Source organism: Phaenicophaeus curvirostris, chromosome 2, assembly GCF_032191515.1.
Source record: "Phaenicophaeus curvirostris isolate KB17595 chromosome 2, BPBGC_Pcur_1.0, whole genome shotgun sequence".
NCBI lineage: Eukaryota > Metazoa > Chordata > Aves > Cuculiformes > Cuculidae > Phaenicophaeus > Phaenicophaeus curvirostris.
This window is the reverse complement of record NC_091393.1, coordinates 39244767-39271263: the sequence shown is the minus strand read 5'-3', so window position 1 is coordinate 39271263 and position 26497 is coordinate 39244767. Positions and strand designations below refer to the sequence as shown.

Genomic DNA, 26497 nt, shown 5'->3' with positions numbered 1-26497 from the left:
CTCACTGGGGATTAAGAAGCCTTTAGTTTCCTGGGTCAAGCACTATTCAGGAAACACTTGCAGTGAGCTCTGCTTTGCATCAAAGCTGACTTCCCTATAGGCATTAAAGTTATTAATTTATTGAAGGTATTAATTTGTATAGTTTTTGATTGATTTATATATATTTTATTCTGAGTGATTCAAGTTCTGCTTTGTTTGAAGCTATGGCATGAAACTCTCCTCACACTGCTTCATGATGGTCTTTTCTTCTGTTTTTTTTCCTTTGCTACTCAGCTATAAAGTAAATTCAGACAACATATATATTTTTCAGAAATAAATTATCTTTATTTTAAAATTCAGACACATGTTCTTCATACCAAAACAGACACCAAAGGAGACTTGGTATTCATCTCTGGTTTTAAGCAAAACTGTGGCTTTTAGGGCTATATAACCAGACACAGTGATTTTAATGAATCTTTACAACTTTATGTCTCCCTGCCAATACTCAAAATAGTTTTGCAGGCACTTTAGTGATCTTTCTATCAATGGCCAAGAAATTTCAGAGATTTCCAGGGGTTAAAGAAAGAAAAAAGAAAGAAGAAATAAGGATGGTGTTTTTACAGTGTCACGTCAAATATAACCAGCTGTCTACTAGTTTTCTGCTGTCTGCATTTCTTCTCCCTGTTCTCTATGCCACCTCCACTTCCTGCAGCTTTCCCATCATTACAGCAGTGATTGCCATCTTAAAGTTGCTCCACTGTCAACCTCCACTTCATGGCAGGCAGGTCCCCACCATCAGTACTGCTGAGCATGTGTAAACTGATGGCTGAATTGACAAATACTGAGACCACCATTAATTTTGGAAAGGCCACAAAAACTGTCTGGATTTATGAAACCTTTTCATCTAACCTAAAAGAAAATGCTCTGTTTTATTTTGGAGGGCTTTGAAATAAGACCTGTATAATCTTCAAAGATTCTTGACTAAGAAGAGTCTTTTACTAGTAAGAGTTGTTAAGTCCTGATTTCACAGGAACTCTGTTTCTTTTATTTTTTTTTTGAGAAATGCTTCAATTGTTTTTCCTGAGTCTTCCTGCAGCCACAGGCTGTGGTGGCACATGGAACCATGCTGATAGTTAGCTCCTTCTTTTTCTGCTACTGTGTGGTCCTTCCAGCAGCAAGTGCAAATGGCTGGTGACAGCCTCCGTCAGAAGCGGGTACCGTCACCTCCCAGCTGAGCAAGTCCGTATATATAGTTCTTCTAGTGGGCTTTGTATTCAGGCTGTCCTTAGAATCATCTTTTTATTTAAAAAAATATTGTTTCTCCACTGAGATGCCAGGAACCAAGGACTTAAGATGATTTTCACTCTAATTTTCATTAACAATTCTATTTTAATTATTTTTCTTCAAAAACAAAGAAAAAAATCCCCGACCTACAAAAATCAGTTCCAAATTCAGAATAACAAAAGCGTAAGGGTACACAATATTGGCTTGGACCATAACCTAGTTAGAAATTATTTGCAGAGGATTACTTGATTCAGGTTAGATGTTCAGATGATGCTTTAATCAGGGATCCAAGATTTCATTTGGATGTCTCTGCTTAATACAAATCACATCCCTACCATGAGATAGATTTGCTGCACAAGATATTAATGCTAATTTAAATATTTCAAAATAACCTCAACTATTAGTTGCTGCTATCTCTTAAGTGAAATACTGTCAACTTACGAAAAGGAGAATAGCACTTTCAGTTTCCTTCCTCACCCAACTTATTTTAAGGAAAGCTTTTCTCAATTTTTTCCTCATTTGTTTCATATTTCCCTTTCAAAAAAACCCGCAATGCTTAATGTTAAACTGGAAATATTGCATATTACTTTTATGTATACTGGACCACTAAAATGTAAAAATAACATCCTATGTAAAGCTAGGAAATACAAAAACAAGAGCTGATATCTCTGAAATGAGGTGGAATGCTGTTTGTGTCTGATTATGACACAAAATATTTTAACTAGTGAAGCTGCAAAAATATAAAGTGAGCTGCGGTAACAAAAGCTAAATTCATCCTGGCAACTGTCTAGGCCTAAAAAAGTAAACTCTTTCTTGAAAACAAGAAAATAAAGTTTCTGTTTATTATTCTTCAAACTTTGAGGGCAATTTATCAAAAATTCTGCCACTGCAGTAAGACAAAACTGCTGACTAAACAAATATCTTTGACATGTTTTGTATCCGCTACTCTTTGTTAGTTACCAAAGTCTCCCTCTCCAAAGAGCCGAAGAGCAGGTCTTTGGAACCGAATCTGCAAAGAATAGGATGCTCATTTCCTTAAATTTGTTGATAAGAAAGCACATATTCAGTTTACATCTTCAGTTTTGCTTCTCTTCTGGGCTGCGTCTGTACTTAGCAAAGTTGGTTTTATATAGCTGGGTGTTATATCCTTCCTACCCTCGGAAATATTTCCCAAGGAGGTGAAGAATGCAGGTTTGAATCCATGTAAGAAGGAAGCTGTGCACAGCTTTCCCTCTTTCTGCAGAAGAACTCTGACTTTTGAGGTATTGAAGATGAAAGGAAGAAAAGGCATGTAGGGAACCTTACTGGTGAATACTGGTTAGATACTTTTAGGAATTCAAAGTATGTGACAAGGGCTTTCAGGACTGTCAGTCTGCCATTAGCTGCCTAAATCCCATTCGAGTCTGTTTTTGGTTATGATGCATCTTTCTCTTTGGGCCTCAGTCTTTCTGTGTCTCCAAGAACACTTAGAGTGAGAGAATAAATTCCTCAGAGCCTGCAAAAAACTGATCTACAGTGATAAACTGGGCTGTCCAAAGTAACTCAACGGAACATGGCTGAAGGTCTGGTTCATGTCTTTCCTGAGTGTCATGCTAGCAACAGCACCAGCTTAAATAGGGATAGCACAGAAAATGTCCTTGAATATAATGTAACGTGGGATAAGTTATTACTAGTACAGTTCTATTGAAGCCTTTGGACAGTGCATGGCAAAAGCCAATAGTACTTCATAAAAGTTAGTGGTGGTGAGAAGATTTAGAGAGAAGGAAAGATTGCTCACCTGTTCTGGCTGGACTAGAGCAACAAGTGAAACCCAAGTCTACGCAGGAGTCTGCTTTAATCCATCATTCTATTTTATGAAGCATCACACAGCATTTTCACCAATTAGCATTTCATAGCAGTTTAAGTAAGGACCATAGGGTTATTTAAGGAAAAAGCAGACAACCTATTTCGTAGTCACTAACTCTTCATTTGGCAGCAGTGCTCTTGGCGGGCTTGGGTAGTACCCAGCAGTTGCTGAGCTATTTGCGGAAAATCGTGTAAATCTATAATCCAGTGGCAAATCTGAAAGACATAAACATTCCACATCTGATTAGCAATGCAGCCCATATCACATAAAAAATAAGCCTGTGGTGAATAAGAGTACTTCTTAAGTCCTTGAGCTGTTTGTTCACCAGCTTTAGAACTCAATCTGATTGCATGATTACATATTTATTTGACATCTTCAGCTGTCCAAGGGACAGACTTTCAGAGTTTACTCAACTGCAGTAAAGGATATTCACTTCCTTGATAGCTAAAATAATGCTAGTCACAGAAAATTATTAAACTACTGAATAAAAATTAAACAAAAATCTTCATTGAGCCTAGATGGAGTTTTCCCACTAGAACACTTTCAAGTCCATTCTTCAATTTGTCCCCTTCCTCTTTTATCTTAGCAATCTGCTCATAAAAGGGCTATGTTTGAAACAAAGAAGTCCGTTTGGGGTTTTTTTTGGTGACTATTAATTCCCTAAAGGAACCAGCTCTTAGACTTTCCTGCAGTCCAGTGTTAACAACATCATTTTTGTACCAAGCATTCTCAGAAATCTGCACTTTTAACTTGGTGTACTCATCACTTCCAGTCTGTAAAGAACACCAAATGCATTAAAATAGTTCTGAACAGTCAAAGCTTTATTTTCTGTAGCTTTTTAAAAAAAGTCTTTATTGCCAGCAGTGACCCACCCACCCTCACAGTCAGAAAACTGATACTTCCCATGCTTACCTCCTGTTCAAAGTTCAAGAAACCAAATAAAAAAAAACAAATGAAACTTCACTCAAGAAACAATACTCTTCCAATAAATGAAATAAACCCCAAACCCAACAAAAAAGGTTTAGCTCCCTCCTAAATTGTCTGTTCCGAACCAAAGCAAAACATAAAAACTATTAGTCAGCTCATCTGAACAGTAAGTTAGTCATGACAACTTTTCTAAAAAAAATTGGAGTAAATTTGGCGTGATGATATCCTGTCACTATATGCTATTATATCTTTTTTTTGTTTTGGAACTCAACAGCTTTTATGAAACAGAAAAACATAATCTGAGCAGTTTCGACACAAACAACAGGAAGTTCAGGTCTGTCTCACAATTGATTCACAGGCAGGCACTGGGACAGCAGCTTTAAAACCATATTAAACATAACTTACGTAAGCAAATTAGCATTTAGATCCAGCTGAAACATCAGACAGAGGTTGGAATAAAGTAGGAATGGGAGGAGACTCGATTAGAAGTGAATTACGCTTTATGAAGTGGGTTACTTCAGCTTGTCAAAGAAGTATGTATTCTCATTTTGTCTGAGTCAGGCAAATCTCTAGAGCCCATTCTGAGCATGGCAGAACAGGCAGATGTTTTTCTAGTCTGTGGAGGGCCCAATGGATTTACTGGCTGCTGAGTCTATTCATAACGGCTCTGTACAAAACAAAGGTTTCCAAAATAACAAATAATAATAAAAAAGAAAGCAAATAATTCTGAATATCTTTATGAGCTATAAAAATTAAATACCATACAGTTACTTTTATATAGAAGCTTTCACTAGCTCTTTAGTCTAGCAGTCTAGAGTGTCCCAAGGGTAGTTAGCTGAAGGGCAGCACAAATGGGGCAGACTTGGTGCAGAGTTGCTTATGCTGAAGAAAAGAACCATCTGGATCAAAATAGAGATTTTATTGATATTTCCTGGTAAACTAGCTTTGCAGAGTCAGCTTAAAACACCAAACCCATTTTATGTAAAAATGAACAAAGTCTCCAAAAGAGAATAGTGACTTCTTTTACAATTCAAACCCCAATCTATTCATTTAAACACTGTTTTTATCTGAGCAAAGCTGACTTTGGAAGATGATCAGAAGGTACCCATATGTAAAAATGCTGCCCAAGGCATCACAGAAAGTTGCATGAAGCAGATCCTATTCTTCACAGATTTTATGTATCACAAACAGTAAAAAATTCCCTCTATTTCCAGGTTTGTTTTTTTTTTTAATCAATGACTTAATTTCCTGCATCTGTTTTTCCTGGAATACACAACATTTTATCTTATTGCTTTATTTGTGTGATATGTTTCTCAGAAAGCTCTAGCCTGATCCAGAAAGGCATACTTAGTGGAAGAAATCTTAGTGGCTATGAATAAACACACAGTGAGGAAGAAGGGAAAGCATACAGGGGAAGAGAAATGAAGATTTTTTTCTTATTGGGGGAATGCACAATTGACGAAAAAATGGAGATCCAGAAAATGTCATAGATGAAGACTGCTGTAAATTCATTTAAACTAAGTTCTGCAAAAACTTTGCAACTTAAAATAAACTTAAAAATCTTAAACTTAAAAATCCAGTTGCCCTGGATTGCAAAGGTATCACCTGAATTGCATACTAAACCTTGATCCATCTTCTTTGGATATAAGTGGCCATGGTATTACTAGGCCCAGCAACACTAGCTCATCAACAAAGAACAATGATACAGGTCTGGAATCTGCTTCCTGGACAGAGCAGTAATTCATTTCCTACCTGGTCGTATTCCATACTGGCACTGATGACACAGGGAAGCTATAAACTCTATTTCACTAAATTGAAATGCTTGTGTAAGTCAGTTTGATGCAAAAGCATGCAAAAAATAACCTATAGTATTTGATAATAAAGTAAGTCTTAGGAAAAAAATAGTTGCTTATTTCCATACTGATTGTTTTTCTAGTGTTTTTGCCTGTAAATTTATCCAGGTTCTGCTACTGTGCATGCTTACAGTTGCTGCTGTCATAGCAGAACTTTGCATCTTGGCACCCACTTCTCACCTAACGCTGATGGAAAGTCATAGATGAGGCAGTTAGCAGTCCTCCCTTAGATACAATTTGACAGCAAGGCTCTAATCAGTCCTAATCTACACTGATAATGAATTCAGCACAAAACTCATCCAATATTGCACTCTCCTAAAAAAACCCACCCCGAAAAAAAGAAAACAAACCATCTCGAGGCTGGAACAATGAACGAGCTGGCTCTACCCAACTGCTTCAGGACCACAATCGCAAAACTCTTCTACCATTATTAGGTAACTCCACTCAGATTCATTTTGTTCCCAAGACAAATAGGATATTAACTTCCAGAGACAAAGTCTCCTAGAAGTCAGACATGGAGGGCTGCAAGGTCTTTGTCCCTTTCTTGATCTACAGAAATGTTAGTTATTAAATGCATCCCTCTAGATTTTCTATCCCACTCCTTTCTTTGCTCCCACAGCAGAGCCTGAGTGCAAGTTTTGGCTGCCACGACCATTCAGCATTACTAGAATTTCCCAACGGCTTTGGCAGCCTTCGCAGATTATATGCCTCAGCTTGAGCTCAGAAGCAGGACTCATGCCCTGCCCTACTTCACTTGCAGGACTCCAGAAGCCCTGGTGTTAATAAAATGGGAATGATGATATTTGAACAGTAACCACGTCAGTTACTGTGTTCCAGTTATCCAGATCCAGGTATTAAGTGACATTAATCACAACATTGTGCTCTGATGGTTACATATATCCATATCATGCATGTATTTAGGTGCTATGGAAGGATTTATTTCATAGTTATTAAGCTTAAAATATCTCAGTGTCTGTGTGCTGTTTAGTTAGTGTATGCAAACTAAATGAAAGCCACAAGCTTTTATCAGAAGGAAAATTAGAGTTCCAGCCACAAGGAAGCAAAAAGAAACCACAAGAAGAAGGGATAACGTAATATTCTTGATGAGTGATCAGGAAAATATTTGAGTAACTGAATGGAAGACAATTATAATCTAATCCAGACATAGGCCTGCTTGACAAACTGAATACTCACATCTAATCCTTTTTTGAGATTTCCTTGAACAAACCAATATATTAAACAAATATAATCTTAAGTAAGCTCTTTGGATGGAAGGCATTTTTTTTTCAATTAAAAGCACAGTCTAAGACTGAAACAGATTTCTTCCAAAATACGCAGCAGAAATGTCAGGAATAATTTTGCAGTATTGACCACCACCACCACAGCCAACATTTTTTGATCATGACGTCACAGCAGCATCCCTGTGATGAGTGTGAAGCTCTACAGTAAGCAGAATTCCCCTCCCTTCTCTGAGGTCAGCAAACTGCCAGTCAGCAGAGCTGGAGCCAGGCACTCCAGAAACCTCCTAGTAAACAGCAGGGTTGTGTTCTTAAATGAATCCAAATATATTTTCCTGATTATCAACAAAGAAAAGGCACAGGGAGGAAAACTAAAGTCTCACTAGTGATACCCAAGTTTGAACTTGAAAAATCTTTGAACTGCTTAATTGTCTCAGAAAAGACAGATAGAGCTCTACCTTACAGCATGCAGGTGGTATAACTATAGGGGCATATCATCAGCCAATATTGATTTTTTTGCTTTTACAGTAATGCCATTAATTTACACTACCTTAGAAGCTTTGCCATAAATAATTCCTTGTATTTCAAAGTTGCTGTTGAAGAAAAAGGAAAATATTAACTTCTTAATGGTGACAATATCTAGTAATAATTTCTCAGCTGTGGAGTAAGCATAACTGCTGCAGGGGAGGTGACCACTTTGGCTGCACTGCAGAGTGACTTGTCTTGCCAAGCTTCAGGTAAGCTGTAACAGGTGTTGGGTTTTTTTTAAATACAAAATGTTTTAATTTCCTCATCCATTTCTATTTTATAACAGTCAAATCAGTGCTTGCAGCAAGAGCTTAGAATGTGAAGGAGCATACTAGTGGCAAAAAGAAAAAAAACCTAAGGTTGCAAGTAGATTTATCTGATAACAGTTATTTTTAGCAAAACTTCTGAGACTGATTTTCCTAAACAGGTCAGATGTTTGATGTACTAAAGCAGAACTTCTGAAATAGTGAAGTCAGCAAGCAGAAAGTGTTCCTTCTATCAGTTACATCAGAGTCATTGCTGCTGTCTGCATATGGTGTAACTCAGAAATTGAAGAGAAGGAGGAGAGATGGTATCTGTGCAGTGTAGTATGGGAAAGGAGGGACTCCTCAGTACAGGTAAGGTCTGCATAAGGAAGGTGCTAAAACTTCTGAATTTGGATATAGTTGGCACTTGCACTGTGCCATATGAGCCAGTGCAGTTCATTCCTGAGAACTCAGGAATAAAGACTAAAACTAGCCACAATGAAAGTACAGGTTTGCCACTTTAATGGCATCTATGTAAGAGCTCTTGCCAAAACAGGTTTATCAGTCAGAGATCACTCCTGCATCTCTGCCAGTAGACATTTGCAGCATGAGCCTGGCCTGAGGAAGAGCTTCACTGCTCCTGGGGTTTATCAGTGCTTACTCTTCTATGGTATCTAACACAAAAGAGAGCAATGTTAGAGAAAACCCAAATGGCAAACTGTGGATTGATGTGCAGCAGCAGCCTCACTGTCAGAGTTCTGCAGAGCGATGAGTGCCTGAGGATGGACCAGCCCATCGTGGCTGTCACTACTGCCTGTTGCATGTGGTTTCACTGCTATTATCCTGGGAGTAACATTTCACATTAGTTTGGATCTACCCTACTGCCAAGGGTTAAACAAAACAGTTGTGCACAAGGCACGTGCTAAACTTGCATCTAAGCCTGACAGAGTCTGCAGTGAAGGAAAGTCTTAGAAATTTCTTTGCTGTTTTGTGTTTACATGAGAAAACTAATTATTTGTATGTGAGGGAAACTTCTCTCATTTTTGTTTTAGACCAAATGGTTATTTTTGGAGATCCTTGTAGAAAACAGCCCTATATGGCTCTTTGCTTGATCTGGAACCAATCAAAAGAAAATATTGGACTATAATATTTTTTAAATATTTAGATGAATACTTAATCTAAAAAAAATCCTAAGGGAATGCCAAGATCCTACTAGCAGGTCTTAGTCTTCCTGGGATCTGTTAATTAATTTCTATTTGAATGACTCATCCTGGATCTAAAGGTGGTGAGAAGGGCCTCTGAGATAAGTTAAAAGTTTCTGATTAAGAAAAATAAGTTGCCTTTTGAGATTATGAAGGAGTTACATTAAGATTAATGCAGTGATGATACGCTCTTTTACTTTCATTTTGAGGTAAACTCACCAAGATCAGCCTTACTTTCCAAACTTGGTTTAAAGTCATCATGTTCCTCTCTTTTGTAAACCAAATGTTTCCTTTTCCTTACTTTTTGCTCTGGATGGGTGACAAACATTGCTTACCTTAAGGTAAGAGCCACACACAGACACAAATCAAGCTTTTTTAAGCAGTGAAGACAAAGCCTACATTGTTTATGTGTGTGCGTGTGTGTTACCATCTTAGTACAGAGGAAATATCTTAGGCACCAATCCAGAGTACATAAATGCTTCCAGCAACAGCTTCTTGTACATGTGAGGTTGCGAATTATATAAAATTCCAACCTAGGCAAAGAAATATTTCAATATGTGATGACTCATCTATTTTCACTGGTTTTCCCACTGAAAAATTATTGACACTTTCTATTACCACCAGTGTTTCTAAAGAAGCAATCTAAACCCACCCCATAAGTCTGCAATATAGTCAAAACCCAATTATAGCTTTAATTACAGCCTACAAATGAAATTATGCTGCCTGAATTGAAGGATAACTTTAAAGCAGAAATGACTGAGTGGTTCCCCCTTTCTTAATGAGTTGCTCATGATTTCTCCTTTTAATCTTTTAGAGGTGGCTGTACTTTGACATCTCAACAGAGCAGAATAATGATGACAGGAGCATTTCTGTCAGTTATTGGCTAGGAAGAAATCTTTTGGGTTCTGCATGATTTGACATGGCCTTTAGGGGCACAAGTTAATACACCTTTCTGGAGAAGCAAGGAAAGGCTAAACAAATTGTAATACACTGAAAGCTGTCCTTTCAAAATTGAAAAGTACTACTGAGTAGTCAGATCCTTTGGGAAATAGTGAGTCCTGAAGACTTTTGACAATCTAGTTCTGGTTTATGGAACAACCATTTGTTATGGTTGAAATGCAGCTAATTGTCAGTTTCAGTTATATTTTGCAAAAAAATAAATGCATTATGTTTGTCTGTTATGTTGAGGATTTTTTTTCTTTATCTTAAATTGAGAACACTAAAACTAGTTTCCTAGAATAGATTAATAAAATCTGGTGCTTTTCAATATACACGCAGAGCAAGATCCTGTTGTTACAGTCAGAACACGTATTTTCTTACTAGGCAATTATCTTCGCTACTTGTTTTTTTTAATTGCATCAAAACCTCCAAACCAGAAATCCTCAGAAATGTTGCCATTGTGTACATGCACCAGTTTTTCACCAAATGCAAAAATACACTTCTTGCATAAAAAGTTTCATTATAAAAACGATCTTTTCGGCCCTTTACTAGCAGCTACTATTTATAGCAGCTAAGCCCCGAAACAGTTTAAATCCTCAATGCATTTCTGTAAACTTAGTCTTCAGTTAATATTACATAGATACATTCTTACACTGAAGTTGGTAAGTAAAGCTTGGTTGTAAGGTAAAGCATTAAATATAACAAGTTGCTGCTAATTATGAAGTAATGTATAATACAGTAAATTCTACAGAAAATTTGTTCTATAGGAAATTAGATGCTATTATTGTATTATTTCAATATGTAAGAATACATAATTACCACTTTAGTTGCAGGAAAGACAAATTTAATTTTAACAGGAGCTGGATTTGACTTTAATAATGTAATGTCAATTAAAAAAACATAGAGCTAATGTATTAAAATAAGGGAGATTTTTTTGTTTCACATCAGCAATAATTGTGAAAGATACTGCTCAGGAAATAGAAGTGAATACATGGCTGAATTAGTAAAATTAATGACTTCCATAGTAATAGTTGCTTCTTCAAGGCTATTAACCTTTAAAATATATGTTGAAGAAAGAGTATAAGTTTTGCAATCTGTAGTTGATCTGTGACAGGCAGACCTGTGTAACTGTTGCCATTTCTGGTGCCCCAGCCACAGCTGCCTTGGGCTTTCCATTGTGCAAATAATTTGCAACTCTAAGCAGAAACATGAACTTCTTTGCTATGGTTCACTGGCAATTTTAGCATTATTTTTATACAGCAAGCAGGCTGACGACTGAGACTTCTGCAGAAATTAGCAGGGTATAGAACTGTACACATCTTTAAAGAGACAGCTTTGACAAATTACAATGGAGATTTTTCTCTTGCACTAGCTAACTGGAATAACGATAAGGCATGAAGAAAAACTACACACCCATATGGACAAAGCATAAGATTTCACATAGCATGCAAGATTCAAAAAAATGCATAATCCTCATGCATGACACAAGATTGATAATCAAATCTCCAAAGTGTGAAATGAATTCTGTCTCTATAAAACATTTACATTTGCACTAATTCTCTGAAAAGCAGCTCTCTTGAGCTGCAATATCAGTCAGTCTCCTCTTCTTGCTTGCAGTAATTTTTAATACTATGACAAAACTCACCATTCACGGGTTATGAGACAAATGCAAGAGATTAGGTTAACAATCATGAAAAAAAGTTTTTCTTAGGTTCTCTTTTCTAGGATTTAAAGCCACCTTTTTTAATCTTTTATTTGCAACAGTAAACAAAAACTTACCAAACTTCCACCATGAACTCTAAAACTCTGCAGTTATTCATCATGGAACTTTTTGAAGTAAAAAACTTTTTGAACTTTTGAAGGAAAAGAAATAGCTTGAAATATGCATATCAATTTGAGGATCAAAGAATTGTTAATCAAATATCAACTTAAAATGGTAGCGCTAGCTAGTTATTTTAGTGACTTGTTCTACATAAACTTGCTTAGTAAATAAAATGTTATTTGTATTTGATATTCTTTGTAAATTAGAGAGATCTTCTGCAGCTATTGTCAGAATACCTAGGTGATGCAGGACATACCATTATTTACATGAGTATCTGGAAATTTGATCAAAGACCACAGAGTAGCAGTTGGTTACCTGCTTCCTGAAGGTAAAGTTCAGATTATGCAGGTATGAGAGAGCACCCGCCTCTGCTTGGCTCATATCACACTTTCTGAAGCAGAGGAGGATGTATTAGAAACTGTGGTCTATGCAAAATGCCATTTTTCAGACAGACCCCTACACCTTTTACTTTCCATATGTGAGCTCAAATGTATCTTTCCCACGGTAATGGATCCTGGTCTGGAAAGTCTGGCTTACTGTATCACTGTGCTCAATAACGGTCAAAAACTGTAAGGGAGCTATAAATGAGAAGAGATTCAATAGCAGACAAGTGAAGAAACAGAAGGACTTGAGAATGAAGCATTTAGAATAGGAGCAGGGGCATTTTTATTAATGATGTACTCATACTCTCAACATAATCATTAGCTCATCTGCTTTTTAATACTTGAGAAAAACTTCCCTGCTTATTGAAAGTGGGTAAGGAGAATTAGCTCATAAAGACCTGTGAAATGTTTAGAAATCTTTAAACTTACTTCATCTTTTCTTGATATTACAAAGATACGAACACTGCTCTTTGGTTATACTTCTTTTAATGTCTGCCTAATTACAAGGGAATAATGTCTTAAATGAAGAGTGTGAACTGTCTTTTATTAGATTTCTTCTCCAAGCTGAGGAAAGTAGACAGAAGATATTGTAGAAGATAGTTCCTGTCCTTTGGGCAAATTTGATGATAAACAAAATGTTCTTTTTCATGCATGAGGAAAATGGCAGTTACTCTTCAGGGACTGTCAGGGGAGTTTAGATGACAATTTGTGATGCAGCAATCTGCAATCCTACTAATACTTTCCTTACCAGAGGTGAGATTAAGACTTCAGAATATCTTATGTTTCTTTGAATGCAAAGCCTTTTTGAGACAGATACTGCATTTTCAACAAAAGATGAGGACAGGGGTGTATTAGCATAGAAAGCTAATGAAGAATGGATTGGATTATTTTTTTCACCACGCTGTCATTTTACTAATTACACATACAATTTGTGTACATGCTCTGTAATTTTACACTTTGAATTATCAAAGTCTACAACAGCAGCACTCCCTGTGGAAACCTTTTCTTGCAGTGCTCTTTGGTTAAGTATCACATTGTTCTCTATAGTTACATGCATAAATACTTCAGGCAAAAGTACTAGAAGGCATCTGCAACAAACTTTAAATATGTTGGTGAAAAAAAGAGAATTGTCAGAATTGTTTCTATTCCAACTTCTTAATTTAAATCTATAGCTTAATTTTAATATTGTTTTACATATATCCTCTATTTAAAAAAATAGAAACAGGCTTGAAGGATTTTATTGCCCAAAATTAATTTCTGGTAAGACTCTCAAAAGAATTCTCACATGAATTTTGATGAAAACTGACTTATCTTTGTAAAACGCCACTCATATTTAATAACATTGAATGATTTCTGGGATAATCTTTTCCAAAGAAAAATATGTTTGGAGAAGTAAACCAAGCTGTAAACATATATATATATATATATATGTTGCATTCAAACAATAATCAGTTTTAAAGTTAGCATAGCAGCAATTGTCTGCCTTTCACCAACCATTTTTGCAGATCACAAGCTGTTGGGATATTTACTTATATGTGAAATTTATTATTGCTCACATAGATGTAGAAAGGCCAGGTTAGACCTCGCTCATAGTGAAGCCCTGGTGAGCCCACAACTCACAGGAGGCTGCAACACACCTCCAGGGACATGGCAGCTCATCGGTAGATCCTTTGACCGACTCTTACAGGCTGGGTCAGGTTGAGTTGAGTGCTGCCAGGGCCACGGTGGCTGGTGGCTGGTAACTTGGCTCAGACAATCAGTACATCAGCAGCATGGCTGCGCATTTAGGCTCAGGGGATCTTGATGAAAGCAGATGAACAGAAAATGAAAAGCTGGAGTGAATCAAACTTGCATAACCCCCTTGAATCTCTTCTAGCTGGTTATTCCCAAATAACTGCAGCTAAGCTATGACTTACAACAGCAGCCAAAAACTTCAGGGCTCTCACAGCTTGCTGTGACAGGAGTCAGAGAAGGTATTTGGGAGGAGACAGGAATTCCTCAACATCCATAATCATGAACATCTGCTCTTCCAAATAAACAAACAAGAAATATCTCTCTGTGTAAGAAACCAGAGATGTTCTCCTACCTCCAGATTTGAGTGTGCTTTCAAGTACACAGATGCAAATTAAAAACATTTCTCCCCTGATCTGGTTCTGGGGTGTAAGTTTTGCAGACACCAGCCTGTGCCCCAGCGCTGGTCTGATGCAGTGAGAGATGGCACACAGTGTCCTTTCTAACTATATAATAATAGAATGGTTTGGGTTGGAAGGGATCCTAACGATCAGCTAGTTCCAACCCCCACTGTTGGACACCTCCCACTAGATTAGGCTGCTCAAAGCTCCATCTGACCTGGCCTTGAACACTTCCAGGGAGGGGGCATCCACAGCTTTCCTGGGCAACTTGTGCTAGTGACTTACCACACTCATTGTGAAGAATGATGTCCTAATGTCCTAATGTCTAATCTAAATCTTTCCCCTTCCAATTTAAAGCCACTCCCCTCCATCCTGTCACTACATACCCCTGTAAAAAGCCCCTCCCTAGCTTTCTTGCATGCCCCCTTCAAGAACTGAAAAGCCACAATAAGGTATCCCTGGAGCCTTCTCTTCTCCAGGCTGAACAAGCCCAACTCTCTCAGCCTGTCCTGACAGCAGAGGTGCTCCAGCCCTCTGATCATCTTTGTGAAACAAGGCATTCTTCAAAACAAGGCATTCTTCCAAATAAGAACGTGTTATCAGGAACACCGGCTGCTCAGGCCAGAGCTGTGTAGCTGTGCTTCAGTAAGAAAGGAGGCTGTCCAAGGCTAACGATTTCTGTGGTTTGAAACACAGCCAACTCGGCTGAGGTGAAGAGTGGGCTTATGATAATGAAATAATAGAAATGATTGTAATAGTAACGCCCTTTTATTGAACTAATTGTAATACCCTAGACCACATTAATGAATATGTATGCCTTTATGCTATAACCAGCTGCTTGTTAGAAAATATGGTGTGCAAGCTTGGAGGAGAAATTCCCCCTTGCACCCCAGCACTGGCCACAAACATACCTGCTTTATAACTCTCCTGAGTTGTTAAGTTTGATTCCATGTGTCATTTGTGACCCTCCTCTGGACTTGCTCCAACAGTTCCATATCCTTCTTATGTTGGAGATTCCAGACTGGACAAAATACGGCAGGTGGGGTCTCATTGAGAGCAGAGGGAGAGAATCACCTCCTTTGACCTGCTGGCCATGCTTCTTTTGATGCAGACCAGGACATGGTTGGCCTTCTGGGCTGTGAGCGCACATTGCTGGTTCATGTCGAGCTTCTCATCAATCAGCACCCCACAGTCCGTAGGGCTGGTCTCAATCACATCACCCCCATCACATATTGGAACTGTGGATTGCCCTGAACCAGGTGTAGGACCTTGCTCTTGGCCTTGTTGAACCTCATGAGGTTCTCACAGGCCCACTTCTCCAGCTTGTCCAGGACCCTCTGGATGACATCCCATCCTTCTGGTATGACAACTGCACCACTCAGCTTGCTGTCATCTGCAAACTTGCTGAGGGTGCACTAGATCTCACTGTCTACACCATTAATGAAAATATTAAACAGCATTGGTCCCAGTACAGACTCCTGAGGGACAGCACTTGTCACGGATATCCATCTGGACACTGAGCCATTGACCACTACTCTCTGAATGCGACCACTCAACCAATTCCTTATCCACCAACTCCTTATCTCTCCAATTTAGAGAGAAGGATGTGGAAGGCCGTGCCAAAAGCTTTACAGAAATCCAGATATATTACATCTGTTGGTTTTCCTGTGTCCACTGATGTGGTCACCCATCATAGAAAGCCACTAGGTTGGTATGGCAGGACTTGCCCCTGGTGAAGCCGTGCTGGGTGTCTCGAATCACCTCCCTGTTCTATATGTGCTTTAGTGTAACCTCTAGGAGAATCTGTTTCGTGATCTTCCCAGGCACCAAGGTGAAGCCGACAGGTCTCTTGGTTCCCAGGGTCAGCTTTTCTACCCTTTTTAAAAATGGGCACAATGCTGCCCTTCTTCCAGTCACCAGGGACTTCCCCTGACTGCTAATAGAAGAACAGACTTTGGAGGAGCTCCACCTCCAATGACAGGCTGCTACTTTACACAGCTATGACTTCCTGGTTCTCACCCCTTCATCTGCAGCTGAAAACTTGGTGGTATGTTTGTGGTCTAAAACCTTTGCTAGCCTGGCAAACTGAACTGTGGTTGGGCAAAGCTGGCTGAGAAGCAGAGTTTCACAGAGTGTGGCTGATCGGTGTTTCCTCTAGGCCAGTGCTTCTGAAGCAAGCCACAAAATGACTCTGGAGAAGGTATTAGAAGGGAGTTTTACAGGAGTTTCCTCTCTCTTGGCAATTTCCCTTGATATATTTGGGCTTTGTACCTTTAGACTGAAATACAGACTACAACACAGCAAATACCAGAAGCATAAATAAATTGTAGCATTGTATGAGTATTCTGCTTTGAGACAGCATTACAATGTATGTACATGTGTAGAATAAAGTTGCAAAGAACAGTTCTATCACATGTTCTGGTGTAGAAATAAACTGCTGAGGAAACATGAAGTGCTCTCTTGGAACAACTTTTTATTCCTTGGTCTTAAGCTTGAAGTAGGCAACAGATGCTGAACAGAGAGGTTAGTAAACTAAAAACAAAAGTTCAATAAGGCAAAATGATAGAGGATAGACAGAGAGACAGATGAATAGATAAAGGGTCTTCACCACCACTTTGTAATCAACCAGTAGGTACTACAGTTGTCAAGTTGTTGCACTATTATTGCTATAAGTATTGCTACAAACCATCCAAAATAAGGAATGGTCCCTCCAGGGATACACATTAGTGGAAATCCAAAGATCAGCAATAATCGTATCTTTGAAAAAGCCTTAATGTAAGAAGGCAGAAAGCCTGAGCTGGTTTCTCAATTAGGTGAATTTTTGGAGAATAAGATATTGCTTGCAATAGCCTCTTTTTTCCAGATAAGGAGAATCTTTTAGGCTACAGCTCTATCCATAAAGATGCAGTTTCAAAAGCATTACATACATTAAAAAAAAAGACAGAAACACAGTCCTGGGTATTTTTGGCTTCATTGCATTCTTGTGTTTATTCATCTCCATTTCAACCATAATAGGGTAAGTGATTGTGGAAGGATAACAAACCAGATCAGAGAGAAAAATGTTTGGAAGTGTAAAATATCCGAGTAACTTTGTATGTGTTTGTTTCCCAATGTAACTCACCACTGAGAGTAGAAACAGAAAAATACTGTGGGGCAGTCCTGACCAAATTCAGGAACAAATGTACAGTCTGTTAATGTTGTATCCTAATTTTAACATAGGATAAATGAAAAATCAATATTTGTAGAGACAAAGACAGACAATAATTAAAAACCATAAACATCAAAGTAATTAATAGCCACTAGATTAGCTGCTGTGTGATATGAACAGAGCATTCTGGAATGTATTTTGGATACATGTAATCTCAAATATAGATCAACAGTATTATAAAGTTACTATGAATACCACATGTTCATTATGGGAGGAAAAAAAAAAGCAATCTTCCTTACCTGCTATTGCTTCGAGACTAGGGATTGCAATAGTGCTGTAAGTGCTAATACATTTACAGGACCACGTGTGAACTAAGGTTTCCTCTGCATTTTCCAGGCCTGGCAATCTGTCCACGAAGAAAGAGCCCCACTGTTTAGATACAAAGTAAGGAGCTTGGAGTTGATCTCCCTGAAAGAAAAATAAGTAAATATGCAATCGTAAAAAAAAAAGAGAAATCTTTCTCTATGCAACCACAAGAATTAGTTTAAGGAAATCTAGTGTTTCTCTGATTTTCTGGGAAAACTGTACTGTTTTTCAGGAGCAATGTGACTTTAAAGTATTACAAAGAAAAACAGTAACAATCTTCCTCCCACAAGTCCCCAAGCTCCTGTTCAAACGATTTATGGATTTCCTAGGACATAAAAAGTTGGCTTTAAATATTTTTCCCTTTAAAAATCTTTTTTCCCCATTTTTCTGTTTTCGATAGCGTGAACAGCCTGCTGCCTTTCTCTGCTCGAGAAGGTGGGTAGCTGTGGCACAGACACTAACCCTGCCTCGATCTTCTCTTGGGAAAGTCTCCTGGTGCTGATGCAGTAAATACAAAGAACACATCATGCCACCTGTATGGAGAACAGAGCTGCAGGATCCATGGAGAGCCATTAAGGTGCCTAGCAAAGTGTGAAAAATAGATTTTTTTTCTTGTACATTTTCAGACAATAACATGTACACTCATTATGTTTTAAAGAAAGCACTAAAGCACCATTGGCAAAACTGACTTTTTTAGCATTTCCTCTTGAAACCTGCTATACCTTGCCATAAACAGCCAGAAGAAACTCCAGGAGGCCCCTACAGAAAGATGAAAAAAATGGAAAACCAACTGTGAACTACACTATAGAAAATCTGTTAAAGTAATTTGTGTGCAAAATAACTCTTCAGACCAGCAAGAGATAGAACAGATATTCTAGCATATGTATCCAGATTGTGAACTTTTATACCTTATTTTCCTTTTAATTCCTTAACCAGTTTTGAGAATCTGCTGGAGTAATCTGTGTTCATGACAGAAGTCTCTCACTTTTGATCACAAGAGAACTGTTGATCTGGCCAAATTGACCACGTCAGTAAACAGAGTCATTCTTTTTATGATTCTGTATAACATTTTTTTCTTTGAGCATAGTTAGTGGTAGGGCGGAATTATTGATTAGGAAAAACATAAATACTGATTTCCATCTTCTGATATAAATAGGTTGGAAAAAACCATTGTCATAACCCGGACCCACGAGCCACACGCTCGTGTCCGGCCCTGATGTGGGGGGAAAGTGGATTCATTTGTCTATGTGGTGATCCGGATTGTGACAACCACCACATCTTTTCCTTCAAAACCAGCAGTTAACTTATGAGCTGGGCTCTTTTGTGAGGGTTTGTTTTGTTACCTCACACACAGAGACAGCATGTTAATTTTTTTTTACTATTTTTTATCTTTCCATGTAAGGCCAAGGGCTTTACATCAGTCCATCAGTCTACATAAAATGTAGATGCTACGTCAAATTAAAATGTGTTTGCCAGCTGGATGACACATGCAGAAAACTCGTAAGGTTGTTACAGCTGTTCAGGTGATTAATCAAGCCAACAACCCCCGTACTTGCCCATATAAGCATTTGCACAAAAGACAGGTCTTTGTTTACAGACAAGAGAAAAAATTCTGAGGTTTCTGCTTTTTGAAATATACGACTGGTTCAACAGGCAATTAAAACAGCAATCTGAGGAAATGAATTGATTTCTTCAGAGGTCTGATCCTCAGAGTGGGAATTTCTTCTTTATTAAGGAAGAGGTATTTACATTTACATTTTGCATTTACAGCCCAAGCACTTAGTAAAACCAAACTCAGTCAGACACAAGAATCATCATCAAGTCACTTGGTAGAGAACTATCATTTTCCTACTAGCTTATCTCCATATGACAGGGGCAGTTCGGTAGGCTAAATCTTGCTCTCAAATCTGAAAAGAGCTGTCAAAACCTTGCCCACTTCCTTATGAAGCACCAAACATTGCTCCGTTGTCAACCCTAAGATGCCTAGAAGATATCTGCAACATACGTAGCCTACAATGAAGGACAGCCCACATATCATGAATCTCTACATCTATGAGAAGAGGCAAAAGTCTCCTGTTAACATCACTCCTCCTCACGTGTCTGGAGACACGCATTCAGCAGCAGGGACTAGATGCTCTGGAAGCTAGTCCCCAGACATGTGGTTTACTCTCACAGCAGGACAGTGGATCCTGGGAAGTGCCAACCAAGTCCTCTTTCGTATGCAAAACACCTAAGTGTGTGGTTTTGCTCTCAGGCTTATTGATCAGATAGTAGCAGGTGTTAGCTGAGGATGCAAAGCCTCAAAGCCTATGTCTAGACTTTAGAGAATTAACAATGGTACCCAAATTCCCCAAGTCCCAGAGTTTTCCAGTAAGTTAAACCACTTGGAATACTTAGTATCACCTTTAATACTTTATCAGCTACAGACAAATAGGGCCTGCTAATAAAGAAAACAGAATCTGTTAATAGGATCCTTCAGTAACACTGATTTGTCAGCTTACAAATGACCTTTCTAAGATCCAAACAGACAGGGAGCTGAGCTCTGAACTTTTTCTATATTTGCAAAGAGATGAAAGAAAGAAGGAGGTAGAGGAGACAGGAGTGAAAAATCGAGCTGTCAGGATGTTTTAAAGGTGTTATTTTAGATGGAGATTTGCCATCTATGCCACCATCTTTGTACCAGCTGCCGAGCACTAAGACTCTCCTGCATCCAGTATGATGGATGGTACTCATGGCTGTGTGTTTTGTGCCAAGGTAGTAACACCACCACCAAATCCTAGTGCCAGAAAAAAAATCAATGCTCAAAATATGGTTTTACCACTATAATGGCAAGCATCTTAAGTGTTTCTGCCAGTACAGCTGTGCTGGTCACAACAACCAGATGTCCCCGAAAAACACACCCATGCTGGCTATGCAGATGGGCTAACTTCCACACAGAACCTGCCCCCTACAAGTCACGTGTAAATATAAAACATTTCACCTATGATCATTGTACCTAAACAACATGGATCACTATAAACAGTCTTTAAAGTAAAATACATTTCACTTCAGGTTATTGCTTTAGAGATGTCTCTTTAACTAGCCAGTCTTCACAACAGTCCATCAGGTTGCTCCTGAAGGTACTCTTAGATCTGTGTTAAAGATAAATGGGAATAAAGAGACAAACAGGGCCAAAAGGCACAGAGTAATTAGCTTTGTCTATCAACATGGCAAGGGAGTCCCGGAAATTTGGGGGCTTAAGGGTCCTGACCTGCCCCAACCAACCAGCCACCAGGCAATACTGTAATAATTAGTTTTCCCTTCCTACTGCAGAAGTACCATCTATACCCGTCAAAAAATTCTTTGATTTCTGCTCCATTCATTCCTATAGCCTGAGGTTTTTATACAATGACTAGCTTCTCTGTAACAGTTTCCTTCAAAATCCTGGGATAAATTCCAGCTTTTCTTAGAGTTTTCATTGATGGACTCGATCACACATTTAAAGAACAGAAGGCAAAACCACAGTCTCCAGCCAAGCAAACAAACCCCCAGACCTGGGGGGAATCTTGTTTCAACACAATGCCTGGTATTTTTTCCCCTCTGCATGCTGCCATTCACTTGGGAGCCGGAGTAATTGCATGAATAGTTTTTAGTTTGCTATTCTCTTTCTCATTTAGTTATGACTCATATACTTGAAAGAACTGCAGTTGTTACCATAATTTCACAGTTATGTGTATCTGGCTTATATCTTGCATTTAATTGAAGGGAAAAAGACAAAAACTGCTAATGAAAATGGATATTACTAGCCTCCCAGTTTGTGTTTGAGGAGTTTGTTTTCTTCTTCTCTCTCTGTTAGTGATTAAATAGCAGTCAAACAACGGAAAACAGGTTTTGGTAATTTCTTTTTGAAAGAGGCAATTGCAAATTAGAAGTAATATGTTATTTCTTTAATAATATTTTGTAAGGAGGACTACGAAATGCATTTTCAGTCCCTCTCTGCACACAGAGCATGGCACCGAAAATCTGTAACAGGAGTGTATATTTTGTTATTGCCAATGAATAAGAAGGCTGACTAAATCAAATTTCTTACTGCTTAACTTTCCAAGAACACCTGACTTTTTGCAATCCTTTGAGTTGCCCTTTTTCTCCTCTTAACCAAAGGGTTAATGGGAGAGATTTATTAGGGAAATGAAAATAAAACTTTCATAGGCCTGTAAAGGGAGACCCTTTGAACTAGTCCTGTTAAGTTAGTGGTGTCCAGTCAACTGCAGAGATATGGATGTGACCTGTTGTTCAGACTCCAGTCAACAGTGTGGTAATGAAATAACACCACTGACCTGCCACGGCCCCCCTGGTTCAGGTTCCTTTAATCAATGCAATTCATTTCTCCCTTGCTTGCTTGCTGTCACTGGTAGCGGATGTAAACTGAACAGGGGTTGTGCGTGGCAGGGGTGATGTCTCCCCGAGATACTGCAATCTCTTATCAGCACTACTGCAGTGTTAGAGAAATGTCAAGAACCTGTCCAAAAGTCTCAATTTCCTGCTTGATAACTGCAGCAATAGAGAAGATGAATCTTGCGAGCAGTCAACCAGAGGTATTGCAACAAAAGAAAACCAAATAACGGAGAAGGGCTTAGAAACACATCATTCAATAACTCTTTTTTTTGCACTTCCAGGAAAAGAAACATATTCTGGCTGTCTAATTAAATATGTGTGCTTCAAAGGCATGTATTGGACATGCTTAAGAAACCATGGTTGAATTAAAAACCCCAAACATTACAGAGATGTAAGTTCTATGCAGCAACGCAGCAGACTCTCCAGTCAGAGGATGAACAAATTTATGGAGGAGAATGAGTTATATTTGTAGCATTATTTAATTAAATCAAATTATGTTAACCTATGAAACACTATTACTCAATCTTCCTGTTTTTTTTTTCCTGCCTTCCTTACTAAGAAACGCATTTTTCTTGATAGAAGACTGGAGCTTGTCTTAATTTTTGTTTTTTTCTGCAACCCAGAAAGAACCCTAAACATTAATGATTACATTTTCTTATTTCAGTGACTGAAATGTTCTTGTCTGACCTTAGTTTAGAAATCAGGATAGTGGGGGAAAATATTAGATCCATGATTTAGAAAAGTAGAGAAATAGATGTCACATCTATATTATTTTAGCCAGACTGAAGTCAGCCTTTTCTCCCCTAAAAATAAGGGCTTTTAAACCACTTTTTAGTCAGATTAAAAATATCTCTACTATAAAAGCACCCCACAATGAGCTACTCTTTTAGTCACAAAGAATAATTATTTCAGAAGAAGAAAAAAGTTAAGTGCTTTTCAAAGCAAAGTGGAAAAAGCACGTAATATATATATTAGAAGAAAATTACCTATTTGTTTAGGAACATAACAAAAACCACACTCCAAATGGAAAGTGAAGCTGCATTGCAGCTCCTATGTAGGACATACAGGAGGTACAACACTGCTACCTCAGCCATCCGAGCACCATTCCCCGTCTACTCTGTTCTCTGGCCAGCAGAGAGAAGGATAAACCATGGTAACCCTCAAACTTTTGGGGGAGAATTAAAGTGCAGTAGTTGGGCTAAGGCCCTACTGCCCAGCTGTGATCAACCTGGAAATCACATTATTTATCTGAGGTAACTATCAGTAGTCTGCATTGGGCCAGATTTCAAAACAGTCCCTCTTATCTGAGCACAGCTGTCACCAAAACAAACAACCTGTGAGGGAAGCAGCAAATTAAAAGTTCTTCTTATATAAGGGAAGTACAAGCAAACCATGTTTCACAGAGAGAGATAGCTGTAAAACAACCTAATAAAAATTCCTCTGTGTTTTCTGTTGGCCATGATAGGCTGGGAAAAATCATGAACTCAATAGAGTTCAGGTGCTAGACTTGAGGTGAGTGGCCAAGAAATTTCTCCTTGCAAGATGTAGGGTGTGTTCTTGTTGCAGAGAAGGATTATGTTTTTTTGGTTAAGGGACTGCACATACAGCTCTTTCTCTGAGGTCTGTGATTTAGCTCCGAGTAGAGGCTCTGTGTCACCCCGGCAATACCAAGTTGGGACAGGATGGCATATCGTGGTGTGGCAAGGAAGGTACATTTGCAAGGAATCGTGATGCTGCTAGCAGCCTGGTAAGATAAGCAGGCTCATTCTCAGCAAAGCTGGCACAATGCTTTTTTGTGACTTACTTTCTTCTATTCCAGAAAACATCTGCAAGGAACCCTTACCTCATATTTTCCTTTCTTCTCCAAGGGCTCAGATTCAGTCTCCACAGGCAGCGTAACTTTGTCCCCTAGAAGCTCCTCCAAGATGAAGACAGTTTCCCAGTTGCTATAGTGACGTGCTGGGAAAATATCCGAGTGCATGCTGTCACCAAAATAAACAACCTACAAGGGAAACAGCAAATTTAAAGTCCATTGTATATGAGGAAAACATAAGCAAACTGTATTTCACAGAGACAGAAAACGAGCTTTAAAACAACCTAATAAAAATTCTTCTGTGTTTACTGTTGGCCATGACAGAAAGAGATCTTATTAATATCACTGCTGGTGGTTTTATCTTCAACCGCCTCCATAAGGAAAAGGCTGGCCCTGCATACCCTCCTCACTCTCACCCTTCAGGGGCATCGGAAAGGAGTGCCCAGCTGGAACCAGCATGGGGGACACTGCTGGTATTTTTGAATGACAGAAATAGCCTGCCAGGAAGCAGTGGAAAAGACTACCAAGAAAATACACTAAACAATGGCAACAAATTTTGGACAACTTTGTAAACAAGGGAGAATACAGAGCATCTATCAGTGACTCAGAACTCTTCTGTGCCCAGGAGGTAGTTTACCTATTACAGAAAATGCAGTCCCAGCATCTTCAGCAGCATTTTCACACATAGAATCACAGAATGGTAGGGAATGGAAGGGACTTCTGGAGATCACCTAGTCTAACCCCGCTGCTAAAGCAGGTTTACCTACAGCAGGTTGCACAGGAATGCATCCAACCATGTTTTGAGTGTCTCCAGAGAAGGAGACTCCACAGCCTCTCTGGGCAGCCTGTTCCAGTGCTCTGTCACCCTCAAAGTAACGAATCTTTTCCTCATGTTCGGGTGGAACTTTCTGTGGCCCAGTTTGTACCCGTTGCCCCTTGTCCTGTCACTGTGCATCATTGAGAAGAGTCTGGCCCCATTTGCTTGACACCCTCCCTTTAGGTATTTATCAGCAATGATAAGATTCCCTCCCAGCCTTCTCTTCTCCGGGAAAAACAGAGCCAGGTCTCTCAGCTTTTCCTCACAACAGATATGTTCCCATCCAGACCTGTAATTAAAATAACATGATCCTAATTTTCACTGATGTCACCATTTAATCTATTTGTTCTTTATAAACAATCAGGGAGACTGTTTATTTCCTGATTACAACCTGATTCTCCCCAAAGCTGCTGAAATGTATGACCATGCACATAGGGTAAAACATGTAGAAAAAGTACACATTCTAATGATAAGAGGACTAACATGCTACTTCCAGTTCTGGACTGCAGTCTGTTAGACAACAGAAGGCATACTCAGGACAAAAATTTGAGACCGATCACATAAATGATGTTAATGAAAGGTTGTCTGATGAATTTTAGACTGAAATAGTATTTTCAGAAAGATTTACTCTCACTTATAATATACCTTGGGATCCAACTTGCCAGTCATCTTCTTCAGTAGTTCATAAAGCTGGATAGCATTACCTTGGGAATACCAGCCGGGCTTGTCCAGTGACAGCAGAGCTTCCTGCTCCTCATCATTCTCTGAAATCACCAAACAAAGTTGCTCACTGTTAATGAAAGCAGCCCATCCTCCTGTATTTGTGAGGTGCATGAAAAGCTGCCTGGAGATTATGGTCTATTTTGACATTAAATGAGCTCCAGTGTCTGTCTCAAGTCTTGGTACTGACTGCAGGTTCAGACCAGGTTTTTCACAGCCGGGTGCAGGCAATAATTTGTGACAAGAGAAACAGCTGAGACTTGTCTGCAAGTGCTACAGGAGAGCTACGGAACCAAAGTCACAGGCTTTGTCTCACAAACACTGCAGTGAAGGCAGGAAACCAGACTGATGGAGGAGCTGCTATAGACCTAAGGTGATATCATGAGATAAGACAGACTGTAAGAGACAGCATGTACCTTTTCCCACAGACAAATTACTTACTGCTTTTAAACACTGACGTAAATACAACAAAACAGACTGAGGCAGCTCTTAAGGTTATTTGCCAGTCTTAGATCAGCACCAACAACGAGCAGTTTCAGTTATTATCCAGCTCTGAAGAAATGACAAGCAGACAATATTGCTTCTGGTGGTTTAATCCATCCTGGCATATATTCACGTCAGTGAAGCAAAAAAAAGAGTAGAAGCTGGAACTACCTGGTCATCACCCAGATGTGATCACCCTTCATTTCTAGCTGGTCCCAAAGTAGCTGGATTCGTTCTGCTGCCTGTGTAACCTTATTGCTCATTCAGATTAACGTGCTATTGCCATATGAACTCTTTCTGGCTTCTTGCTGGAACAAAAATAGCCTTATTGAACTGATAAGCTAGGATTTCATCACAACTATCAATATTACTGTACTCTGTCTATTGAAGTAGTTAAA

General features: G+C 38.9%; 1 protein-coding gene across 1 annotated transcript in view; it reads right to left on the bottom strand.

Moving 5' to 3' along the window:
* Positions 1–300: 300 nt before the first annotated feature.
* NT5DC1 (5'-nucleotidase domain containing 1) overlaps positions 301–26497 on the bottom strand; it is a 141515-nt gene continuing 115318 nt past the window's right edge. Inside the window, exons 9-12 of the mRNA XM_069851748.1 lie at positions 25542–25660; positions 24110–24268; positions 17826–17994; positions 301–3324 (exon numbers count right to left, since the gene is read on the bottom strand). Of these exons, the coding sequence (XP_069707849.1) occupies positions 3206–3324; positions 17826–17994; positions 24110–24268; positions 25542–25660 (566 nt within the window). The 3' untranslated portion in view covers positions 301–3205. The remainder of the gene's footprint in view (positions 3325–17825; positions 17995–24109; positions 24269–25541; positions 25661–26497) is intronic.